This window comes from Sapajus apella, unplaced genomic scaffold (assembly GCF_009761245.1).
Source record: "Sapajus apella isolate SASKATOON/1434 unplaced genomic scaffold, GSC_monkey_1.0 scaffold40, whole genome shotgun sequence".
Lineage (NCBI taxonomy): Eukaryota > Metazoa > Chordata > Mammalia > Primates > Cebidae > Sapajus > Sapajus apella.
Window position 1 is genome coordinate 11,450,770 of NW_022436980.1, and position 18,443 is coordinate 11,469,212.

Sequence of the window (18,443 nt, forward strand, 5' to 3'; positions counted from 1 at the left end):
TTTGATTCATGGTTGGTTGAATTGGTATGGAAGGCCAACTGCACTGCAATATTATAATGGTGTAATTATATACTACTGTGATAGTGATAAATGTAAGTAAGTGTTCTATAAATATAAACTGCTATAAATAAAAGTTGTAATTATAGCCATTTCATATGCTATAATTACATATGCATATGTTACTCTTCTGCATTATTTGAAACCTAAATCTAAATCCACCTCCTCAGTGAAGCCTTCCCTGAATCCCCCAGGCTGAGTAAGTTGTCTATCCTCTGTGCACACATAAATTTGGAATTTGAATCGATGTAGTCTTCCTCTGTATAAATGCAGTGGATGTTTTTCTCCCTTACTACATTTGAAGCTCCATAGAGAAGAAACTGTGTCTCAGTTCTTTTTGTACCTTCACCATGCCTAGGCCAAGGAAAGATGGCAGTCGTGTTTGTTAAATGAGCACATAAGTGAATCAATAAATGATACAAGGTAGAAAGAGTATTTGAGGGGATTAGGTGAAATAATTTAAAAAGGCCAGGTGTGGGAGAGCTTTGAGTTACGGGTAACAGAATTCTGGAGTACATGTGAAAAACCGAAAGAGCATAGATTTTTATGTGACCTTAGGAAAGCTAATAGTAATAGCTAACATTTGTTGAGTGCTTAGTTACATGCCAGGCACTGTTCTACCTGATCTTATTTACTCCTCACAGTAAGTGGATCCAGTTATTCCCATATTACTAAAGAGGAAGCTGAGCACAGAGAGGTGTCAATAAGACTGCACAGCCAGCCAATGGGAAGCCATGATTGAAATCTAGACATCTTTTTTTGAGAAGGAGTCTCACTCTGTTGCCCAGGCTGGAGTGCAATGGTGGTTTCTCAGCTCACTGCAACCTCCACCTCCTGGGTTCAAGTGATTCTCATGCCTCAGTCACCCAAGTTATAGGCACAGTCCACCATGTCTGGCTCAGTTTTTGTATTTTTAGCAGAGACAGGGTTTCACCATGTTGGCCATACTGGTCTTGAACTCCTGGCCTCAAGCAATCCACCTGCCTTGGCCTCTGAAAGTGCTGGGATTACAGGCATGAGACGCTGTGCCTGGCCAGAAGTCTAAACATTTTTAATTGCTGTTACAGAGCTGCCTTTAGTTAGCTCTATCTAGGCAATTTATCTAAGCCTTAATTTTCATCACCCTAAAATGGGATCTGTTATCAGATTGTTGTGATTATTCAATAAAGTGTATACCTGTTTAGTATAGCATACAGCAAAATATATATCTCAATAAATGTTACTTCCTCTTTTTTAATCAGTTGAAGGTTTTGAAAAGTGGGTGAATAGGATACATAACAAGATGAGCACTATCCTTTTCATATCATCAAAAGAAGACTTGGAAATGTTTCCCTGGACTAATACAGCATTGGAATGTCCACTGTGAAATCATGTGAATTGGCATTACAGGAAGCCTAGAGGGTAGGATGTGCAAGAGACATGAAAAGGGTCAGCCTGATCCTTAGCATATATGTTGATTGGTTCCATAGAAAACGCATGAAAGCTTAGGCAGACTATTGCTTGAGTGAAGTCAGAATGGTGAGCCTCAAATTTGGATAGAAGCCTCTGGGGAGTCTGGATTTAGTAGGATTATCCTTACCAGTCATTTCCAGTTACATAGTGAGCCTCTATAATTAAGCAGGTGAAGAGGGCAAACGAACAGAGTTCCTTTTACACTTCACAATGAAAATCTGCTTCAGAAGAATTCAGAGTCACCACAGTATTTATGTCTGTAATCCTCTGATAGAACATGTAAACATGGTCAAATACTATTCTGAATGCTTCTGTGATGGTATTTTTGGATAGGATTTACATTTTTGGTTGGCTTTGGGTTAAGGAGATTACCCTGTATAATATGGATGAGCCTTATGTAATCAGCTGAAGTCCTAGAAGAAACAAAAGACTGACCTATCATAATCAAGAGGGAATTCTGCCAACAGTCTGCCTTAGGTGTTAAATGTAGTGTGGGCTCTTCCCCAGTCTAAAGCCTGCCTGCCCACCCTGAAGATTCTGGACTTGCCTGCCTCCATAATCACATGAGCCAATCCCTAAAATAAATCTCTTTCTCTTTACAGCCAGTCCTCTATTTACTATGGTTCAACTTAGAATTTTTAATTATGGTGTGAAAGTGGTACACATTCAATAGAAACCATACTTTGAATTTTGAATTTAGATCTTTTCCCAAGCTAGCAATATGTGGTACAGCACTCTTTCCTAATGCTGGGTAGCAGCAGCCAGCCATGACTCCCAATCAGCCATACAAACACAAAAATAAACAGCTAGTACTCGATAGTAGACTGTATTGCCAGATGATTTTGCCCAACTTTAGGCCAAGGTAAGTGTTCTGAGTGTTTTTAAGTATGTTTAGTACGTTTTCACACAGCTATAAAGAACTACCTGAGACTGAATAATTTATAAAGAAAGAGGTTTAATTGACTCACTTCCACAGGCTGTACGGGAGGCATGGCTGGGGAGTTCTCAGGAAACTTAACAATCATAGTGGAAGGGCGAAGAGGAAGCAAGCATATCTTCACATGGTGGCAGCAGAGAGAAAGCTAGGGGAGGTGCTACATACTTTTAAATAACCAGATCTTGTGAGAACTCTATCACGAGACAGCACTAGGGAAATGGTGCTAAACCATTAGAAACCACCCATATAATCGATCCCCTCACCTCCCACCAGGCCCTGCCTCCAACACTGAGAATTACAATTTAACATGAGACCTAGGTGGGGACACAGAGCCAAACCATATCAGTGGGCTAGGCAAAGTTATGAGGTTGGGTAGGTTAGGTGTATTAAATGCACTTTTGACTTACAATATTTTCAGCATGTGATGGGTTTAGTGCGATATAACTCCATCGTAACTGGATGAGCATCTCTCTCTATATACACCCTATTGGTTCTGTTTCTCTGGGAGAACACTGACTAATACACAGGCATTCTCTGATTTTTTATTCAATGATTAAAGAATGAAACTTTGTGGTAGTAAAATGTATATTATTGTTAAAACACTGAAGATATATTTAGGTACAATCTCAAACTTATTTCCCACTGCAAAACCAAATGATTCATCATCTTTGTTTTGTTCATTCAGATGTAATTTAAAAATCTATGTTTATATTTATTGGAAATGGATAGCAGTCAACTTAATAAGTTATAAATTAGCCTTAAATTTCTCACTGAAAACACCTCTAGGCCATAGGATGGGAAATGTGGAATAGCAAGGAGCTGTCAGTGTCCTTTTGGAGAAGAAATTGCTGAGGCCAAAGTCCTTCTAGTACAGCTTTTTGGCATTTGGTTTTTCTGATTTACTTGCCACTCAAAAAGTGCTTAAGATTGTTTTAAGACCACATAAAATCAACTTAGGTTTTAGGAAAATGTTTCCATTTACCTTAAAAGTTCAAAATAAATTGTTACAGAGAACAACTAAAATGGAGAATAGAGAATGGAGAGGAATAGACTTCTGAAGACAAAAATTCCATTTACCTGTGATTTTGAGGGGGGTCAATCTTAGCGATTAGTGATGTTATCTTAGTACTTCTCAAACTGAGGTGGTAATCCGTGAATATATGGAAAGTTATAGGATAAATGCAGTCCACTTTTCCCTAAGGACAATTTTTCAGTTTTATTTGAAAAGATTATAAAATGTGCCTGGTCAGCGACTCAAAACTAATATTTCATATTAAAACAAAAATCAGGCGGGGCGCGGTGGCTCAGCCTGTAATCCCAGCACTTTGGGAGGCCGAGGCGGGTGGATCACGAGGTCAAGAGATCGAGACCATCCTGGTCAACATGGTGAAACCCCGTCTCTACTAAAAATAAAAAAAAAAACATTAGCTGGGCATGGTGGCGTGTGCCTGTAATCCCAGCTACTCAGGAGGTTGAGGCAGGAGAATTGCCTAAACCCAGGAGGTGGAGGTTGTGGTGAGCCGAGATCACGCCATTGCACTCCAGCCTGGGTAACGAGTGAAACTCCGTCTCAAAAAAAAAAACCAAAAACAAAAATCAACAGTTTATGGAACAGAATGCAAAACTTGCAAAAATTTTTTTTATAAAACTTTGAAGGAAGTTTGCACTTACAAATGAATGGCTTCCATTGGTTCCTAGCCACTATCTACTCTGTTATATAGGTTAAGGCTGTACTACACTGTCCTCAGCAGTACACTTTTGGTGGAAAACGTTTCAAAATCACGGTTTTGAAATAGACTGACTAAAGAAGGTGACAAGCACTGAAGAAAAGAGAAGAGAATCAGCTCCATTTGAGAGCTCCCTGCCCTTCTTTGAACTAGAAAACTCTCAAAGATGAGGCAATAGAAAGTAAAAGCTATGAACAGAGTGGTTTAATGAGACTATTTTTTTGTTTGTTTGTTTTTGCTTTTGTTTTCCCATAAATGTCATCTTTTTGGTAAGTGTTATTACTACAGCCTTATTTTTTTAGTTTTGATTTCGAGAACTTTATTGAGAATGTCTTATTCCAAGTGTCTACATGAGTAATCATAATTACTCTTCTCAACTTTGAGACAGACCTAATAAATAATGTAGTAAACAGCATGGATATACCCTCAGGTCTCGAAAACCTATGGTTTTGGCACAATGCCATCCCAACTTCGACCATCTTCATCCTCCTGCTTTAACCAGGAAAACATATTTACTGGGCAATAGACATGTCAGAAGTGAAGGTATTCACACCCAAATAATACTGTGCTGCTGTTTTCAAAGCAATCCATGTTTCATGAGCCTGCAAGAAAAGGAAACACAAGTCATCATCTCTGAGTATGTAGAACACATCTTGCATCAGTTATTCTGATTATCATACAGATATTCCGAAAAGATGAGAATATAATGGAAGAATTATACCAAATAGAGTTTGATTTTCATACCTTTAATTATCTGTTTATTTCAATGTTCAAGTGTTTTTGCAATGTTTGTGTGGCCACAGTATAAACTAATGTAGTAGAGTCTTGTTACATTACGTAGTGCCTGTCAGTTGGTACAAAACTCTTCTACAGGTAGAGGCAGGAGTGTACCTGAAAATGTCAACATTCTATAAAGAAGACATAGTCTACCAGCCTATTCATTACTTAATTGAATGGATGCTTTCACTTATTCTTTGGGAAGAATAAACAAATGTCTTGTTTTAGCAATGCTAAATGATACCTATTGGACAAAACAGCCATAAAACTAGATGCATTATTCAGTTAGTGGTTTTCACCAGCAATGGCTAAACAAGCAGATCCTGGTAGACCTGTTAAGACCCAGTCATGTAGAGTAAGGACAGGGTCAAGGCTCATGAAAACAAGAACATTCAACTTCTGATGATGTTATACAATCCTCATGCCTGATGATAATCAGAGCCTGATATATGTGGAAATAAAGAAAGAATAAGTGAAAGCATCCTTCCATTCATTCATTCATTATATAGCTTTGTTTCCTAAATTGCTAAATTGTAAGAGGGAGATCATGAATAATTGAAGTCCTCAGATAATTCAGCAATTTCATTTGGCCTGGAGTTTTAACATCATCTTCTATCAGAAAAGTAAACGTAGAATAAAAAAGGCCAATGCAAGTTTCTTCTTTATTTCTCTTACAGCGAGAATGCGAATGAATAGGAAAATGTACAAAAGGCAAGCAAATGGAGGAACAACATTAAAGCCTTGGATAATTATCACAGAGGAAATTCAGCTACTGAACAACTGAAAGTGAACTAAAGTCTGACCACTATCCATTCCTCCATCTACATAAACATGTAATAATTTATTAAGCTTTGACTATATAACAGTCATTTTGCTAGTTTCTGAGAATTTACCTTGAAGGATAAGATACAGACCCTACGTTTATAGTCTAGGTAGGTAGGTTGGGTAGACAAAACAGGTAATTCCAACTGACATTTTGAGAGCTATCCACATGTGAAACAGCATGAAAATGGAGAGACGGAAAGACAAATGTCACCATGAGAAGGGAAAGGCTTCAAAGGGGACAGGGCATTTGAGTTTAGTCTATAAGCAAGAGGCAGAGTTTACTAGGCAAAAACCAGTTCATGGAGAGGAAAAAGCAGACATAGCTCAAGAGTGTCTAGCGAGGAAAAATCAGGGGTAGGCTAGTGGTGTGGTTAATTAGTGGTCGGCTAATGCAATGACTACTTAAAAAGATAAATGATGAAGGACCATTTGTTTCTAATACAAATACCTGATTGGCCAGTGTGTTTTTCCACACATTTGAACTGTGATCTGGGTCCCAGAAATCCGGCAAATTTACGTGTCTTTTGAGACGTAGGAACTGGTTTGCAGGGTCCTCCAACAAAAATGGTGCTCCCAACGCTCCTGCAATTTAGAGTCCAAGAGCAAATCATCTTTTAGAGCAACAGTTTACATCTCAATGTTTCCTCTTCAAGAGAGACCGCTGTGGTCTTTGGTAGGCTGGGGGCCTGAGGAGAAAACTCTGGAAAAGCTAAGCTCTGAATGAAACAGTTAATCCTTGGCCCTTTGTCACCACTGTATGCTCACCACTCAATTTGACCTGCATTTAGTTCATCTTGGAAGCCAGTGCTATGTGGTGATCGCAGCAGGGTTTCAGAGCTTCCATATATGCATCGGGACCTGGATTCAAATTCGAGCCCTATCACTTTTCTGGGAAAGTTGCTTGATATCTTTGCATTTTAGTTTTCTTGCATGTTAAGGGGTATAATAATACACACACACTTGCTGTAAGGACTGGATAAATCAATGGATATAAACCATCTGTCAAACTAGGCAGACAACTATCTTATTCTTGCTTTCCTAGCCCTCCAAAATAGAACTGATCTTTTTGTTTAAACTAGACTGTTCCCAAATCTGACACTGTGGTTTAGATTGTTGGTACTGATCGATTCATCATCAAATCAAAGCACCTTGTATTTGCATCTCCTTCCTACTCCTGGATTAAAAAGAAAAAAAGAAATCATAATTTTAAAAATCTAGACTTTTTGAAGATCTTGAAATTTTAACAATCGGTGTTGTATTTTCATTCTCAAGTAAAACACAACTGTGTTCAGAATTGTAACTTGAATCAATGCAAAGGAAGAGCACATTTTCTCCTGACCTATAGGATAGGACAACAATACAATCTGTTCATTGTGATAAACATTTATTACAACATCTAATTGTGAGTAATGTTACATTAGGCACTTAACAACCTAATTATTAGCAGTCCTCTATTGGCCAACCCTCTGTATGAACCTGGGTTATAGCAAGCTATACAGTATGAAAATTCGCCTCTATAGGGTTTTCTGTTTAGTTGGGATCCAGGGTCAAAGATAAAAGACAAACTGAGGCAACACAGGATTTGATTGCACTAAAGGAATTTAGGAGAAGGTGTTGTTATTGAGCACTAAGACACTGAGGTACAAGTAGACGTTTTCACGGTCAAGGAAGTTGTTTCACCTGCTCCTTGAAAGAAAAATTAGATTTAGCTGGATGGGAGAAGGGGAAACATTTTTTTAAAATTTAAGCCAGAGAAATGATGTGTTTTACTATCTCAAAACAATAGTCAGAAGTGGCTAGATAGAAGAGTTTTATATAAAAAATAATAATATTAGTTAACATTTAAACTTAGAAGATATTGGTGACAGATCCCAGAAGTAATACCGTTCTGCTGCTAGCTAATCCAGTTTAGCATAATCCAACAAGCATATCTGTGGAAACCATCTTTTAAGGTGGCTCCCAAAGATTACTACCTCCGGCTATTCATATTCTTGTGTAGTAGTCCCCTTTTTCATTTAATAGGGTTGACCTAAGTAACCATAGGCTACTGTGGAATGACTATGTGCAATTTTTGTGGCTAGGACATAAAAGACATTACAGCTTCTGCCTTGCCCCTCTTTTGGACCACTTGCTCTGAGAAAAGTCAGCTGCCATGTTGTGAGGGCACTCAAGCAGCCCTGAGGGAGAAGATCACATGACAAGGGAATGCCGCCTCCCACCAACAGCCAGGTAAGTGAGCCATCTGGGAACCTGATGTTTTTGCTCCAGTCAAGCCTTCAGATGACTGCAGCCCCCACTGACATCTTTACTGCATCATCATAAAAAATCCAGAGCCACAACCACTGAGCTAAGCTACTCCCAAATTCATGACCCTGCAGCTGCAATAATGTTAGTTGTTTTAAGTTGTTAAGTTTTGGAAAAATTAGTTATGCAGTAGTAGATAACTTATAGAATGCATTATATGTACTTACTGATGTCAAGGTAAATTGCTAATCACAGGAGCTGGGACTAAGTTGAGGCAAGTGAGACACCTAGGATAGGGCACAAAATACAAGAAACTCACTTTCAGGGTTATATAAATTTTGTGCCATAAGTTCTCCACTTCCCTCACCCTAGTCCCTGCTTTGATTATCATCACCGCATGGAAAGATAAACAAAAATAACTCTTGCTAATCACTACTGCATGCAAAGATAGACAGCAAATAACCCTTGCCATTAAATCATTCACATTATAGTCAGAGTTCATATATAATTATCAGAAGACATGTTGTGATCAGACCATCCATAGTTGGAGCAATTACTTTTGATAAAATGTCATGGAGACCTCACAGAGAAATTCATTTTGAATTGGGCTTCAAAGATATGTTACGTCTCAACAATGAGGATGAAGGAAGTGGAAGCAAAGCACATATATTCCAGGCTGAAGGAGACCGGAGAGTTAAGGAATGGAGGAGCAAAGGAAGATTCAGGGTTGGTGACTTTCGCTTTGCCAAAACGATTGAAAGGTAGGGTTGTAGTGTAGATGTGGTCAGAGAGAACATTGGAAAAGTAAGTTGGAGCTTGATTCTGAATGATTTTAACTTTTATAGCAGGGAGTTTGGACTTCACTTTAAATAATTAATGATCATTTCTGAATAAGAAAATGATAGGAAGGACCAGATGTACTTTTTAAAAACATTGTTTGTATTGTGGTAAAAAATACGTAACATAAAACATGCCATTTGAACCAGCTTTGAGTGTACAATTCAGTGGTATTAGGTATATTTACAATGTTTTGTAACCAGCACCACTATCCATCTCCAGGACTATTTCATTGTCACAAACAGAAACTCTTACTCTTTAAACAACTCCCCATCAACCCCTACCCAACTGCTGGTAACTACTATTCTACATTCTTTTCCTATGAATTTGCCTGTTCTAAGCACCACATGTAAGTGGAATCATACACTATGTCTGGCTTATTTCACATAGCATAATATCATCAAAGTTCTTCCACATTGTGCCATCAGTATTTCATTCCTTTTTAAAACTGAATACAACTTATGTATTTAATATATATGTATATATACCACATTTTGTTTATTCATTCACAGATTTACTCTGAAAGACCCTTTTGTCAGTTGTGTAAGGACAGACAGTAAAAGGAAGAGAAGAGCAAGGGACATGAGATCAGAGTCTATTCAATAGTCCAGATGAGAGATAAGGAGGGCCTGAATCTGGTGAATGTCGGGTGGGAAGACAGGATTGATTTGAGGAAGATGGGAAGAAGGAACCCACGTTCATTTGGGCTGACCAGTGTGAACTAACCAGCTTTGATTTTTTGCTTTTAGATGAAACGCACTAATGGGTCACTTTTCAGATTTCTCATCATTCTCTTTGAAGAAAAGGTGTTAGTTACAGTGTTACATATTTTATGTGTTATTATTCTGTTAATAAATCAGTGTTTTTTTCAAAACAAAATTAGTGGGTATGCAAAATAGATCCAATTCCATCAATAAACAATAAATAGCTCTAAGTGATGCTTAGGATATAATTTATAGCTATATAGTGAATCTGTGGTAATTGCTTAAGATAGTGTTAATTGATTTAAAAGTAAATGCTTTAAAAGTAAAACCAGAATTTTGTACCATAGTCATCCTGGTGCATTATATGATCACTAAGAAAAAAAAAATGCTATTACATAAATCTTGGCAGAGAAGTATGCTTTAAAATATACACCATGGCTATTTTAAGCTCTAACAATTCTGTCTTTTGTAAGTCTTTTACCTTTTTGCTCCTGGAAAATGTTTTACCGATACAATCTCCTTCTCCTCCCTAGGACAAACCACTTACCTCAGCATTAAAAGCCCAACAGGCATCCAATAAATCTTAATTGATGGTGATGATAACATCACCCATGAGAGACACAGAAAGTAGTATTTATTATCCTACTTTACAAATTGAGAAAATTGACACGCAGAGCTGCAATGACTCACTCAAGGTCATATAGTAAGACAGTGGCAGGGCTGGAAATAAAAATGCAAGTAATATAGAAGGGCAGGCTATTATCCTCTCTGCTTGAGAAGTTTCTCCTCCCTTTTTCATTCTGCCTGATCAACCTTGAAAGTTAGTGAGAGCAAGACCAGGGTTTGCATTTGTGAACCTATTTAATATTGCTGGGTCTTGAAAACGGAACCCTGACTTTTATCGCTTTGTTGATTTTTAAATGAGTGTGTTTTTTTTTAAATGTAGGCAGTATCAACCAGGTTAATGCCTTTCTTAAACTTTATGATCATCAGCTATGAAAAATATCTTTCTCTCTTTCTTTATAACTCCCTACACACGCCCCTTTTTTCACCCCACATCATAGTCAACTTTAATAGGATCTGTAAATATTTTGTCTACTTATTTCTCGAATATCCTCTGCAGAAAATTCTGTACAGCAGAAACAAGGCAAACACTTAAGAGAATAAAGCAAACGCTATTTGGGATCACAGCTGTCCTTACACAAGCCTAGAAGGATCAGAGACCCAGCGTCTTCTCTTGGCCTTGTCAGTAACCAGCTGGGTCGTTGGCCACTTCTTATTCCTGCACTTCCGTTTTTTGGTCAGTGAAACAAATCTGGATTATGCAACCACTAAGATCTCTTCCAGATCTAATATTGTGATCTGGAATGTATTAATAACAAGTAGGTCATTAACCAAAAACTACTTTCTATGCGTGGTATCGTGTTATTGAAAGCACAGAGAATAAGCTAAGTGGGCAAGTTTCCTACTACTTTCTTTATTTTATTTTATTTTACTTTAGGTGCATACTATATCTGGCATTTCTCCCCAGGTTCCTAGTACTTTCAAGGAACTTATTGAAAAATTTAGCACTGTGACAGTCAGAAATAAGTGAAAGAGAGGTTAAAGTAGACTTACCCAGTAATTAAAGCAAAACAGATAAAGATGTACTCACATTATGAACAAAGGGGGGAGTGCCTACCATAGGCTAATGAGCAGTATGAGAATAACAAAAACTGCATCATTAGAAATGAAAGACTCTCTATGTTACTAGCACCCCTGGAAAGCTGAAAAAAACTTTCAACACAGTGGTTGGGGAAAAGACAATGTTCTAAATACTATACTTGTAACCTTGAAATGATACGTGTGGAAGAAACCTATATATAAAAAAGATCAGAAAGCCTAAGGTAAAATATGATACAGAATTAAAGGGCAGAGTCTGGTGGCAGATTTCTGTTTTCTCTGCTATAGAGGAAGCTCATTTAGAATAATCTCAGGACCCTGCTCGGCCTTTGTGTGCTCTGCTCCTGGGAAGGGTCAGTGCCTCAGTTAATTTGTAAATCCAAGAAGTATAACTTGGCTGTGTCCAGCTCAGCTCTTTCTTCTTCTCTTGAGAGTAAACTGCCCTCCTAGGACATGCTTTCTGTTCTGGTTCTGCAACTTGCAATTGGTTATAAATTCGACAAATTTAGGGGTCCAGTCATCAGGTCCTTTATGTACTTATTCTAAGCTACGTTGTCCAAATTAGCCCTTCTCAGGAATAAAGGAAATCGATTGGCTTCCATAATCATATTTCTTTATTTCCCAACTTGATCAAAACCAGGACAAAGATGAAGGGTGCTATTTGTTAGAGAGAGGTGAAGAAAGAGTAGCTTAGAGAACCCAATAGTCTGTTGTCTCGAAGCCTCACTAAAAAAGGAGGGAAAAAAAACTCAGTACAGGGCACTCTGGTAGGAGCTTGTCAATCCCAGAATGGCACAACTGTGAATTATTTCCCACATGTAGCCTTCAATGTCTGTATGTTTTTCAAATAAATGCAATGAGATTCAGTGGGGTCATAAGACATAAAATATCTGGGCAGATCCACAGAATAGGCCTACTACTGGCCATTTCCTTAGAGTCTAGGTAATACTGATATCCGTGGTATTACCTGATACCTAGTACTAGAGATGGAGAGTAAGCACTACAGACTTGCCTTAAGTTCAAAGATATTTATGTATGGGTGAAAAGATATTTATGTATGGGATGGTGAAAATAAAGCACTTCACACTCAGTATAAGTAGATAATATTTCTTGTTTACTATTTTTATTGGACTGCTGAGTCTCAGTTCTTGCCTTTAAAATATTTATTTTTTAGAAAAGATGAAATAACTGCCCAAAAAATTAGCAACACACACAAATTAAGTACTGAAATAAGGTATAAATGGTCACTAGGAATAAAGTACGAAAGAGGATCTAGAGAAAAGGATATATAAATGTCTTGGTAATGGTGTAAAAATTTCAAAGATTTCTGTAAATGTAGGATAAATTTTATGATTTTGTGAGAGACTAAAATACTCATATTTAGATTCATATTTTCTAAAACTTAAATATTCTCTGTGTTAAGTAAGTAATTTTTTTTTTTTGAGCAGAGTCTTGCTTTGTTGCCCAGGCCGAAGTGCAGTGGCACATGGTCTCAGTTCTCTGCAACATCTGCCTCTTGGGTTCAAGTGATTCTCATGGCTCAGCCTCCTGAGTAGCTGGGATTACAGACATGCGCCACCATGCCCGGCAAATTTTATACTTTTAGTAGAGACGGGGTTTATCCATGTTGGTCAGGCTGGTCTTGAACTCCTGACCTCATGATTCACCCATCTCAGCCTCTCAAAGTGCTAGGATTATAGGCGTGAACCACCGTGCCCCACCAAGTAATTAATTTTTGTGCACAATGGCATAGTTATTTTCTTTCTTTCCCCCTTACCTTTGGTCACTGATCCAAAACTGTGTGGTAGAAGACAGAAGAGTTATGGTTAGTAGAATGTATTCTCTTACTTTGTTTGAATTTGGATAAAAATTGGTGAGAAAAGGAGAGACAGAGACAGATAATGGAAGAGAAACAATTTGGGTTATGAGAGAAAAATGTGAAGAAGAAAAAGCAGAGAACAGAAGGCAAGAGATGGAGAGAGAAATCAAGAACAAAAAAATTTCAAGGAAAGAGAGAAAAATGAAGAGGGTTTACAAAAGACAAAAGGTGAAAAGCCACAGGACAGATAAAGGAAGTAACACAACAGAAGGCAAAGAGGATGAAAGGAAATTGGAAAAAATGGAGACAGGTGCTGAAATGTGAATTGGCTTTCATATCCAAGTGTGCTGTTCAGAGGTCTAACAGGGGCCTGACACGGTGCATGCCTGTAATCCCAGCACTTTGGGAGACCTAGGTGGGTGGATCACCTGAGGTTAGGAGTTCAAGACCAGCCTGGTCAATATGGTGAAACCCTATCTCTACTAAAAACATAAAAATTAGCCGGGTGTGGTGGCACACACCTGTAGTCCCTACTAAGGAGGCTGAGGTAGGTGAATTGCTCAAACCTGGGGAGTTGAGGTTGCAGTGATTGCAACATTGCATTCCAGCCTGGGTGACAGAGAGCAACCGTCTCAACACACGAAAACAAAACAAACAAAAAAACAAAGGTCTAACTGGATGCTTTCTAAGTGACTTTTTAACTCAGGAACTTCCACTTTACTGGCATTACAATTGCTGACACATTGAGTACTTTGAAAAGTAAACGGGGGAGGATCCAAGATGGCTGAATAGGAACAGCTCTGGAGTGCAGTTCCCAGCGAGAACAGCACAGAGGGTGAGTGCTCACCACATTTCCAAACAAGTTTTCACTGCCCACAGACCAGGAGATTCCCAGGCTGAAAACGCCACAAGTTTTTAGCACGGGGCTTTTAGCTGGTGTCGGGTCAGCACAGAAACTCACACAAGTCTGGGCGGCTGTTTCCAGTGGCGCCTGGAATGCCTGGGAGGCAGAGCCGTCTATCCAACTGAAAGGGAGAGGGTTGAGACAGGGAGCCAGGCAGTCTGGCTGTGCAGGTACCACCCCCACGAAACAAGCAATCTCAAACACTCTGGATTGAGAGTTTCGCAGCAAGTGCAGCTGGACTCAGGATGGTCCAGCTCAGCTAGGGGAAGGGCATCTCCCACTACCCAGGCAGTCTTGCCACTACCGGGGCAGTTCACACAGCAGCTGTGCAGAGCCTGTGGTAGCTCAGCAACACCTCTGCTGGCAGACTGTGACTAGACGACTCTGTCGGGGGGCAGGGCATCTATGAAAAAAGGCAGCAGCAGCACGACAAGAACTTATAAATAAAGCCAACCTTCCTAAGACAGAACACCTGGGAAAATAGGCGGTTATGAGTTCAGCTGCAGCAGACTTAAAGGTACCTGCCCAGCAGCTCTGCACAGAACGATGGAGCTCCCAACACAGCATTTGAGCTCCTATAACAAACAGACTGTCTCCTCAAGCAACTCCTTGACCCCCATATATCCAAAGAGACACCTCATAAAGGAGAGCTCAGGCCAACATCTGGCAGGTACCCTTAAGGGACGAGGATAGCAAAAGAAGAAACCAGTGGCAACCCTTGCTGTTCTGCAGCCGCCACAGGAGATCCCTATTAGAGCAGGGTCTGGAGTGGACCTCCAGTGGTCCTGCAGAGGGACCTGACTGTTAGAAGGAAAACTAAGAAGCAGAAAGAAATAGCTTCAACATCAACAAAAAGGACGTCCATTCAGAGACCCCATCCAAAAGTCACCAACTACAAAGGCCACAGTTAGATAAAGCCATTAAGATGGGAAGAGTCCAGAACAAAAAGGATGAAAACACCGAAAGGCAGAATGCCTCTCCCCCTGCAAGGGAGCACAAGGCCTCACCAGCTAGGGATCAAAGATGGATGGAGAATAAATCTGATGAATTTACAGAAACAGGCTTCAGAAGGTGGGCAATAACAAACTTCTCAGAGCTAAAAGAACATGTGCTAACCCAATGCTAAGAAACTAAGAACCTAGAAAAAAGGTTAGATGAGATGCTAACAAGAATAAACAGCTTAGAGAAGAATATAAACCACTTGATGGAGCTGAAAAACGTATCATGAGAACTTTGCAAAGCAAACACAAGTTTCAATAGCCGAATAGAACAAGCAGAAGAAAGGATATCAGAGATTGAAGATCAACTCAGTGAAATAAAACGAGAAGGCAAGAATAGACAGAAAAGAGTGAAAAGAAATGAACAAAGCCTCCAAGAAATATGGGATTATGTGAAAAGACCTAATCTACATTTGATAGGTGTACCTGAATGTGACGGAGAGAATGAATCCAAGGTGGAAAATACTCTTCAGGATATTATCCAGGAGAGCTTCCCCAAACTAGCAAGGCAGGCCAATATTCAAGTCCAGGAAATATAGAGAACATCACAAAGATACTCCTCAAGAAGAGCAACCCCAAGGCACATAATCATCAGATTCACCAGGGTTAAAATGAAGGAAAAAATGCTAAAGGCAGCCAGAGAGAAAGGTCGGGTTACCCACAAAGGGAAACCTGTCAGACTCACAGCGGCTCTCTCAGCAGAAACCCTGCAAGCCAGAAGAGAATGGGGGCCAATATTCAATATCCTTAAAGAAAAGAACTTTCAACCTAGAATTTCATAGCTAGCCAAACTAAGCTTCATAAGCAAAGGAGAAATAAAATCCTTTATGGACAAGCAATTGCTCAGAGATTCATCACCATCAGGCCTGCCTTACAAGAGCTCCTGAAAGAAGCACTAAACAAGGAAAGGAAAACCAGTACCAGCCACTCCAAAAATGTACCAAATGGTAAAGACTATTGACACAATGAAGAAAATATGTCAACTAATGGGCAAAACAACGAACTAGCATCAAAATGGCAGTATCAAATTCACACATAACAATATTAACCTTAAATGTAAATGGACTAAATGTCCCAATCAAAAGACACAGACTGGCAAATTGGATAAAATGTCAAGACCCATTGGTGTGCTGTATTCAGGAAACCCATCTCATGTGCAAGGAGACAAATAGGCTCAAAATAAAGGGATGGAGGAAGATTTATCAAGCAAATGGAGAGCAAAAAGAAAAGCAGGAGTTGCAATCCTAGTCTCCGATGAAATGGACTTTAAACCAACACGGGTCAAAAGAGATGAAGTGCATTACATAATGGTAAAAGGATCAATGCAACAAGAAGAGCTAACGATCCTAAATATATACATGCACCCAATACAGGAGCACCCAGGTACATAAAACAAGTTCTTAATGACCTACAAAGAGACTTAGACTCTCACACAATAATAGTGGGAGACTTTAACACTCCACTGTCAATGTTAGACAGATCAGAGACAGAAAATTAATAAGGATAGCCAGGACTTGAACTCAGATCTGGACCACGTGGACCTAACAGACATCTACAGAACTCTCCACTGCAAATCCACAGAATATACATTCTTCTCAACCCCACATCACTCCTACTCTAAAATTGATCACATAATTGGAAGTAAGTCACTCCTCAGAAAATGCAAAAGACTGGAAATCATAACAGTCTCTCAGACCACAGTGCAATCAAATTAGAACTCAGAATTAAGAAACTAACTCAGAACCGCACAACTTCATGGAAACTGAACAACTGATAACTGAACAACTGGATAAACAATGTTCTTAGCAACAATATTGTGTTAATATATATTATATATATAATATATATTATATATATTATATATTATATATTAAGATCATTAAAATGATCACACACACACACACACACACACACACACACTGAGTTAACATTAACATGTTCAAAACCACAGCATTCTACAATAGTGTAGTTCCCCCAGTGCTATAGAATGGGCCTATAGATAAAACGTGTTTGTTCATTTCTTTAAAAAGACAAAAGGCATTATCAACTTTATGGTTGTAAAAGACATGATAAAAAAGAAATAGGTTCTTACCGATAAGCAATGTTGAACACAGGGCTACTTGAAGCATTTTATAGGCCATGATCCTGTTTTTAAAAAAAAAAAAAAAAAAAAAAAAAAAGATATATTAACTGGAACAAAGCTTTAGGGTATATCAGGTACTTTTCAGAAGTATAAAGCATTTGTTGCATACCTGGAAGCCCCGTGAGCTGAGACACAAGTCAGAGAGAGGCCTTCGCCTGAGGTGGCTTTTAAATATACCTCTTGCCTTTTTACCCTTTGGACTTTTTGAACTGACTTTTTACAGGCTGTTTTTATATGGGTCATTTATTTATTTACTAATTTTACCATCTACATAGATTAATGTAATGTTAAAAAAAAAAAAAGGTGGGAAAACCGGATCGCTCATGTATTGCTGATGGAAATGTAAAATTGTCCAGTCACTTTGTAAAACAGTTTGGTAGTTTCTTAAAAATTCAAGCTTGTAATTACTGTTCAACCCAGAAGTTGCACTACTGGCATTTGTTTCAGAGAGATAAAAACTTATGTTCCCCAAAAAATCTATATGAGAATGTTCATAACAGCTTTATTAGCAATAGGCAAAGACTGGAAACAAGCCGGATAGCATTCAACAACTGAATGTCAAAATGTGATATAGCTATGCCATGGATTTCTACCAGCAGCAATAATAATAACTATTAAAAATAATAATTATTGGCTGGGTGTGGTGGCTCACACCTGTAATCCCAATACTTTGGGAAGCTGAGGCAGGTAGATCACTTGTCAGGAGTTTGAGACCAGCCTGGCCAACATACTGAAACGCTGTCTCTATTAAAAATACAAAAATTAGTTGGGCATGGTGGCATGTGCCTGTAATCCTAGCTACTTGGGAAGCTGAGGCAGGAGAATCTCTTGGATCTGGGAGGTGAAAGTTTCAATGAGCCGAGATCACGCCACTGCACTGCCCAGCCTGGGTGACAGAGTGAGACCGAGTCTCAAAAAAAATTATTATTATTATTATTATTATTTTTTTTTGAGACGAAGTTTCACTCTTGTTACCCAGGCTGGAGTGCAATGGCGTGATCTCGGCTCACCGCAACCTCCGCCTCCTGGGTTCAGGCAATTCTCCTGCCTCAGCCTCCTGAGTAGCTGGGATTACAGGCATGCACCACCATGCCCAGCTGATTTTTTGTATTTTTAGTAGAGACGGGGTTTCACCATGTTGACCAGGATGGTCTCGATCTCTTGACCTCGTGATCCACCCGCCTCGGCCTCCCAAAGTGCTGGGATTACAGGCGTGAGCCACCGCGCCTGGCCCCCCAAAAATTTATTATTATTATTAGAAAAACAACTGACCTCTAAGTTCAATTTTGACAGAAACTACTGAGTTACTGAGTCAGTCTGGCAGCAAATCACCTGGCCTCTGGTACCTGCCTTGATC

General features: G+C 39.1%; 1 protein-coding gene across 1 annotated transcript; it reads right to left on the reverse strand.

The window, feature by feature from the left end:
• Positions 1 to 4,358: 4,358 nt before the first annotated feature.
• CUNH3orf85 (chromosome unknown C3orf85 homolog) lies at positions 4,359 to 17,274 on the reverse strand. Its single transcript, XM_032299159.1, has 4 exons — positions 17,196 to 17,274; positions 17,036 to 17,088; positions 6,224 to 6,357; positions 4,359 to 4,775 (listed from the first exon to the last, which is right to left on the reverse strand). Exons 2-4 carry the CDS (start codon positions 17,082 to 17,084, stop codon positions 4,686 to 4,688), a joined length of 273 nt encoding a protein of 90 aa, XP_032155050.1. The 5' UTR covers positions 17,085 to 17,088; positions 17,196 to 17,274; the 3' UTR covers positions 4,359 to 4,685.
• Between the last annotated feature and the right edge of the window lie 1,169 nt (positions 17,275 to 18,443).

What these genes read in the sequence shown, in the direction of transcription:
- CUNH3orf85 (XM_032299159.1), bottom strand. Translation starts at nt 17,084, where the DNA reads ATGGCCTATAAAATGCTTCAAGTAGCCCTGTGTTCAACATTGCTTATC. An exon ending in GTGTTCAACATTGCTTATCG is followed by an intron (nt 6,358 to 17,035) that starts GTAAGAACCTAT and finishes TCTAAATTGCAG; the next exon opens with GAGCGTTGGGAGCACCATTT. An exon ending in AAAACACACTGGCCAATCAG is followed by an intron (nt 4,776 to 6,223) that starts GTATTTGTATTA and finishes CTTTTCTTGCAG; the next exon opens with GCTCATGAAACATGGATTGC.